The 7,427-nt window shown below is 33.9% G+C and overlaps 1 protein-coding gene across 1 annotated transcript; it reads right to left on the bottom strand.

The window, feature by feature from the left end:
- Window positions 1–304: 304 nt before the first annotated feature.
- LOC131857905 (receptor-like protein EIX2) lies at window positions 305–3,190 on the bottom strand. The gene has a single exon (XM_059210690.1). It carries the CDS (start codon window positions 3,188–3,190, stop codon window positions 305–307), a length of 2,886 nt encoding a protein of 961 aa, XP_059066673.1.
- Between the last annotated feature and the right edge of the window lie 4,237 nt (window positions 3,191–7,427).

Here is a 7,427-nt window from a genome sequence, read left to right as displayed (position 1 = left end):
TACATGATTTGTTTTTGTTTGCAATGAAGGTTTAAAAGAGTTCTTGCAAATACAATATAAATTAGTTAGTAAAGATTGACAAAACTTGGTTGTCTTTATGACATTCAAAATATATAAAGTTTAAATTATATAAAAAGCTATGAATTTCAGAAAGCATAAAACTAAGATTGAAAATGTCCAAACGTGCCACGAAACTGCATAGCTCGTGTTATATTTAATATAAAACATGATATATTGCAATGCATTTTAAAACATTTTAAATTAGAAAACTTAACATATTCAGTAGATTATTTATGGTATCTTTTCAATGCCGTCCAAAGAGGTGTGGCATAAGACTATCCAGAAAACTGAAATATTCGTATCTCCATCTTATTCGGAAGCACAGCACTGCAATTACAGTGGCAAATCCCATCCCATAACTCAATCCCACCCCCACTGCCCACCATCTCTTCATTTTATCTTCTTCTTCCTCTGCCTCTTTCTCCCTGTTATCCAATTCTTCTTGGATGCCTGGTATACCTTTCCCATCAAAACCAGGGCTAAAGGTTCTATTTTCTAATGGAGATCCATGTAGATCTCGATTTTCTGCAAAAGAAGAAGCCTCAAAAGTTGAAAATTGTTTGCCTTGGGGTATCAAACCCGAAACCATGTTGTCTGAAACATTCAGAACCTCGAGGAATGCGAGGTTCAGAAGTTCTGAGGGAATCTTTCCAGACAATTTGTTTGCTGAGAGATCCAAGGACTCCAATTTAACCAAGGCTCCCACAGATTCTGGAATGGAACCACTCAACTGGTTTCTTGAAAGGTTCAAAGCATTTAAATTCTTGAGAAGACCTACTTCTGGAGGAATTTGGCCCGATAGCGTGTTGTTAGATAGGTCTATAAATGTAAATTCCTTGAATATCTTTTCATATGAACTTGGCCGTCCTTTAACCCAAAGAGTAACTTGATCCCAGATCATGAATTTATTTCCATAAACTGTATCAATAACTGGGACAAGCGAAGCAAACTCTGATTCATCATTATGTGATTCATGGATCATACCATCTAGATTTCCTAGATTTATAGGAATAGGTCCTGACAAACAATTGTGGGATAAATCTAAAATCTGTAAAAGCTTCAGACCAAGTAAGAATGCAGGAACAGTGCCTTCAAGTTTATTTGAAGCCAAGTTCAGGATTCGGAGCCATCTCAGCTCTCCAATGCAAACCGGAATGTTCCCTTCAATTAAGTTGCTTCCTACATCAAATACTTCTAGGAATGAGCAATTTATAATGGATGAAGGAATGGAACCTTGTAAATTGTTGCCATAGAGACTTAGTGTACGAAGAGAGCTCAGATTTCCTATTTGCTCTGGTATCTCCCCCTGCAGATCATTCTGAGCCAAATTTAAAATTGTCATGTACTCGCATCTCCCCAAATTTGGAGGAATGGTGCCCCTCAAATTGTTCTTTGACAGGTCCAGAATTTGAATCTGAATAGTGTTTGTGCAGAATGAACTTGGAATTTCTCCAGTCAGATTATTGCTTGACAAAACTAAACTATCAGCTTTCATTATTGTAGGAATGGGACCGCTAAAATTGTTCTCTGACACATCCAATAAACCCATCGAGTTCTCCAAAGATGGAAGGGAACCTTGTAGCTTGTTTCTTTTCAAGTCCACGAAGGCGAAGCCTTTCGATATTACTGAGGGCAAATAACCTTGTAACTGGTTGTTTGAAAGGAGCAGCACTTCAAGAGCGGGAAGATCCCATAGCCAATTAGGAATTTTTCCTACAATGTTGTTATGTGAGAGGTCCAAGTCTAGAAATGAGTATTGAGTAGACAAAAAAGCAGGAAAACCACCATCAATATTGCAAAAACTCAATCCCAGGAACTCCAGGTGGGCAAACGCTGGAATCCAAGTTGAAGAAATGTTAATTGTAAAGCTATTGCTGGAAAGGTTCAATTCTCGAAGCTGAGTTAAATTATCAATCAACGAAAGGGAAAAGCTCCCCGTTAAATTATTGGAAGAAAGTTTCAATTTTTCTAATCTAGCAAGCTTTGAAACGGTATCTGGTATTTTTCCTGAGAGCCGATTATTTTCCAGATTGAGGCTTCTCAGTAGAGGAAGACAACCAATAGAGGGTGGTATATTGCCCGTCAATTTGTTTTGGGAAAGATCTATTACTGTAAGTGCAGATCCAAAGAAAGGTATATCTCCTGTTAAGTAGTTATTCGCCAGAACCAAGTTCTTAAGTTTAGTAAAGTTAACAAAGAAAGGAGGAATTACTCCGTCTAAACTGTTGTCCTGGAGGTAAAGGTTGGCTATTGAGGAAGATTGGTATAGAAGGAAAGAAAGGTCTCCTTCCAACGAGTTATCTGACAGGTCAAGATATCTCAGGTTTGAACGATACAAAAGGTTTGACGGGATACTGAATCCGTCGAAACCACATGAACGGAGATCGAGGGAAACCATGGACGATACATTCTGAAACCAAGCAGGCAACAGGGAATAATTAAATGGATTGGATGAAAGATCGAGATGGGATAGGTGAGTGAAGTTTAGGAGAGAAGGTATTGTACCTGAAAGTCCACAATCAGCGAGGTGAATCTCCCGAAGATTAGGGAGGCTCCTGAGGGCATTACACAAGTGTTCACTTGCCATCCACAGATTCACACTATCCATTGCAAGGTACTCCAAGCTTTGCAGGTTTCGTATCCATCCTGCAAACTTCCTACTCTGGAGAGCAGTATCGTTCAAGGACAAAGAAGAACCGACAGAGATCTCCAGGTGGCGCAAGGTTGTAATATTGCCCAACTCCACAGGGACCTCACCTCCAAATCCAGCATTTGCCAAGCTAAGGAAGGAAAGGCTCTGGAGTTTTGCCAATTGAGGAGATATGGAAGTACCACTGAAATCATTGTATCCGAGATCCAGATGCTCAAGGTTCTGCAGATTAAACAGCGATGGATGTATCGCCCCACTAAGAATTTTGGGATTGTCCCAGTAATTACTAGCAAAGGGGGTTTTGAGATGAAGGCTGATGACATGGCCTGAATGGAAGTCGCAACGAATGCCCGTCCACTGGCAACAATTGTAGCCCTTCCACGATGACAGGCGACCAGTGGGATCGACGAGGCTTCCTTTGAAATCTAGCAAGTACTTTCTTTCTTCAGTTGGGCATCCATTGACGAATGTATAAATCATCGCCAAGGCGAAAGTGAGATTCAGGCAGAAGGAAAAGGAAGACATGATGGGGATAACGAAGTTCCTGTGGACTGACCATAGACTTTATAAAGAGGCATTCATATATAATATTCAACTTCTTAGTTATCCTAATCTATTCGTTTATTGTTACTACAGTATTTCTCTAAGAATTTTTCTTTCGCGTTTCTCTGTGTTATATAGTTAAAATTTATTTTATTTATTATGTAAAAGTATTTATTTGTTTAAGATTTATTTTATTTAATTAAAAATATCTTTTTTTACGTTGAAGTTATTTAAATTTAATTTTATTATATTATATTTATATTATATATTCCATTTTTAATTATTAAAGTTTTAATTTTAATTTTCTATGTTTTATTTTATTCTTATTTTCATCATTTTTTTAATTCTTAGATATTCAATCATAATAAGATATTAAAAGCTTTGTCTTTGAATTTTTTTCAATGAATATTGTTTGATTTATAATTGATTCTTTAGTTGTTGCTTATTAACATATTGATTTGTATATTGAAGATGATGTAAATAATATATATCTTGAATTTAATTATATAATATTTTTAATTTAAATTAAGTTTCTAATTCAACTTAACTTAGGTGTATTTAAAGATTTTTTAAATAATAAGTAATGTCTTTTTTAAAATATTTATATAAAATTTATATACAATAGTAAATATATTATTACAAATTAATTAAAATATCTTTTTTAGTACTAATTTTGATATGACATAATGGACCAAATTTTTGTTATTTAAACAATTCTAATAAACATACATACATGTACTAAAATATTGTTTTACAAATAAATATCACAAGACTTTGAATTAATAAAATATAAATTCAATTTATCACATTAACCTATAATTGAATGGGATACCATTATTTTCTTAACATTATGTTGAGGTCTAAAAGATTATTGATATAACCATATGGAAAAAAGAAAGAAAAGAAAATTGAATTAAGAAAAAAGACATGTCAAAAAAAGGTTAGACTAGAGAAAAAATATAATTTGTTGTACAAGGTTCTTACCTTTAGTTTGATTCTTATCTTCACCACCTTTCATTTTAAAAAATAAGAACATTTAATAGTCACTTGTATAAATAAAAACCATAAGAAAAAAAAAAAATTCTATAATTTTTTCCTTCTGTGATATATAATACATTTGTTTCTATAAAAACCATAAGAATAAAAATATTTTTCTATACTTTTTTCCTTCTTCGATATTTAATACATTTTTTTTTGTTCTTTACGATTTTTAATAGAATTTTATTTCATGATCAAATATCTAAATATCATATTTCTCTTTCATATTTTAATTTATTCCTTAAATTATTATTTAATATTATACTTGAGTATTAGTATTACTATTAATATTTGGTCTTTGTTTCCTTTTTAGTTAATATTAATTTTATTTTTAGTATTTGATATTTTTTCATTGATTTATTTCTTATTTTTTTATTCTTTCCTTCTTAAATAATATTTTGTTATTAAATTATTGTTTATTATTAGGCTCTTTCAAATTAACAATATTTTGTTTCCTATTAAGTACTTAATTAATTCATATTTGATACCATATAACTTAGTATTTCTTATTTAATTTGTTGATTGTTTTGTATTTGTCACCTTAATTAATTAATTTACTAATTACTATTAGTAATGTATTATTTTTTTTTTACTTTTTTTATTAAGAATAAAGCAGGTTTTGAGGGGACATGAAACTCCATACAATAAGTTTTGAAGGGACCCCAAAGCCCATGTAATAAGATTTTATTAGAATTTAAAACTCACAAGCAAAATGTTGCCAACAGATAACACTAGAACAATAGAATCAAAATATTACTAAACCATTGGCATATTAAAAGGATTGACACCACCTAATAACTCATCTTAAGGAGAACAATAACAATGGGTTTTGTACAAGCTCCCAAAACCATAAATGAGCTTAATTTTCCCTTCCTTAGTCTCCCCGTCAATAGAAGAGAAATGAAAGAAGATAGGAACATAGGCATAATAAAAAACCTTACAATTAAGGCCTTAAGAAAAGGCAGCAACAACCCCCTTGTAGAAACACTAAACATCTCCCACACATACACTCTCCACCTCAATAAGAGAAGTACCCACCTCAATGTGAAAGGTAAGAGAGGAATAGAGATAATGAAGAAATATACCATTAATCATTCCCATGTGGAAGGTCTCCAAATCCATAGTAAAATAATAGACCTCTATAGAAGGCTTGTGAAATGAGGCTAGGGAAATAACAATGTGGGCCCTCAACTAAAAATCAACAAGATCTACATAAAGTACCATGTTAGCATCAATAAAAAAAAAGACTTCACTTCCACAATAGTAGAAGAGACCCTTCACCAAAAACACCAAAAAACCACAAAATCTACCGCTAAATACCTAAAGACAACAACTCAAGCTTGAGAAAAAAAATCTAGAAAGTTCTCTCTCCATAGATCTTCTACAACTACAAATAATAGGGGAAGACCAAGAAAGCTAAAAAATAGACATATAAAACACCACAACCTCAATTTAGACTAGCAAGTAGACAAAGCTCTTAGAAGCTCAACCTCTCTACCATAAATGATATTGGTTATGAGATAAAAAACATTACTAGCTCCAAAACCTGCCAAAAAGATCTCATCACTAAAACTAGCCCAAGAAAACTATCACTTTGAGGCTAGATATAACAAACCAATAGTTGCAAGAGGAGAAAGGGCCACAACCACAGTAGAAGAACCCACACTTGGTGAGGATAAGAGTAAAGGAATGAGAACATCAAATCTCCTCCAATAAATACCAAAATACATGAACCCAACCCCACCAAAATGCACAACAGCCGACATTTATCCATCCACAATAGAGAACCTAGTAGCCAAACAGAAACAAAATCTCTTCAGCTCAACATAGGTAGAGATTGAAAGGGCCAAAATGCCAACACCCAAAAACTACCAAAAATGAAGTGAGAAAGATCCAACCACATATCTCCCCCAAGGAGGTAATAACCAAAGAGAAAAGTGCTACTGGATAAGACATCAGAGATAGAGGCCTCAACAAAAGCATGAACCATAAAAGGAACAGAGGCTCTCGCATATATATATTATATATATAAATAGAATATTTAATATTTGATATCATGTATTTAATTAATACTCTTGGTAATATTAAAAGGATTCAATTGATTATTATTATTTAGGATGTTTTGATTAATAAAAGTGAGATAGGCTCGTACCATTATATATCCACATAAAGACACCCAGAGCGCATGAGGGATGCACAACAACCAAAAAATACCCCACTAAAACAATGCAAAAACCTAGGTGGGAAACCCAAAAGCCGACAACAAAACTAGAAAACTAGCAGAAATAGATAGAGACTGACAAGCACAAAAACTAGAGCAGCCACCCATTAAAGGCAGAAAGAAATGATCGACTACATGGGGGAATTTTTATCCTACCCATATTGGAACAAACTTAACACTTTATTTGAGATAATGTTTTGCAAGAATTGATCCCAGAGGCAGAGAACACCAAGGAAGAATCAGGGGTGGCTTTGACCAAGGACTCTATGAGGCCTGAACCTACACTCAGCACCTCTATGCATTTATGTTTCTTATCCCTTTTTCTACTCATTTCAACTTGGATAGTCTAGATAGTCTGCAGGGAGGGATTATGCATATTGGTTGCATTCTTGCAACCAAGATTATCCTCCTCAATTTTTTTCTTGAGGGCCACATCGATTCTCTTATTTTTTTCCTTGTCGATTTTTGGTCCCAACCATCTTAATCTTGGTGTCCATATCATCAATACTCCCATTCACCTTATCCTGCTGCCCCATGTAGCCAACAAGATCATTTGTAAATATCCACACTCTATCTTCATCTAAATCATGCAACCAGGTATTAGCCCTATCTTTAGCCTTAGCTCACACCTCCAATTGATTAATTTTCTTGATGGTGACATTCATATACCCTAATAGCCACTTCCACAAGTCATCTTGCATTTTCACATTGAATCATGCAAGTCTTTCACAATATTAGTGAGGATCATAATCAAGCTTGATGGATTGGTATCAGCATATGAAGGAGGGTTTGTTGGGGGAAGGTTGGAATTAGTGTCAACATTAGTGGCATTGGATCAATCTAAGCCCATGTTTTTCAGAGGAATTATATTCATCAAATGAAATAGAATTAGAACACAAGTCCTCAATAATCTAC

This window comes from Cryptomeria japonica, chromosome 8, assembly GCF_030272615.1.
Source record: "Cryptomeria japonica chromosome 8, Sugi_1.0, whole genome shotgun sequence".
In the NCBI taxonomy this organism is placed as follows: domain Eukaryota; kingdom Viridiplantae; phylum Streptophyta; class Pinopsida; order Cupressales; family Cupressaceae; genus Cryptomeria; species Cryptomeria japonica.
This window is presented reverse-complemented; position numbering and strand designations above follow the sequence as displayed.

Bases quoted from the DNA above. Each gene is read 5' to 3' on its own strand.
- LOC131857905 (XM_059210690.1), bottom strand. From the start codon at position 3,190: ATGATTTATACATTCGTCAATGGATGCCCAACTGAAGAAAGAAAGTAC.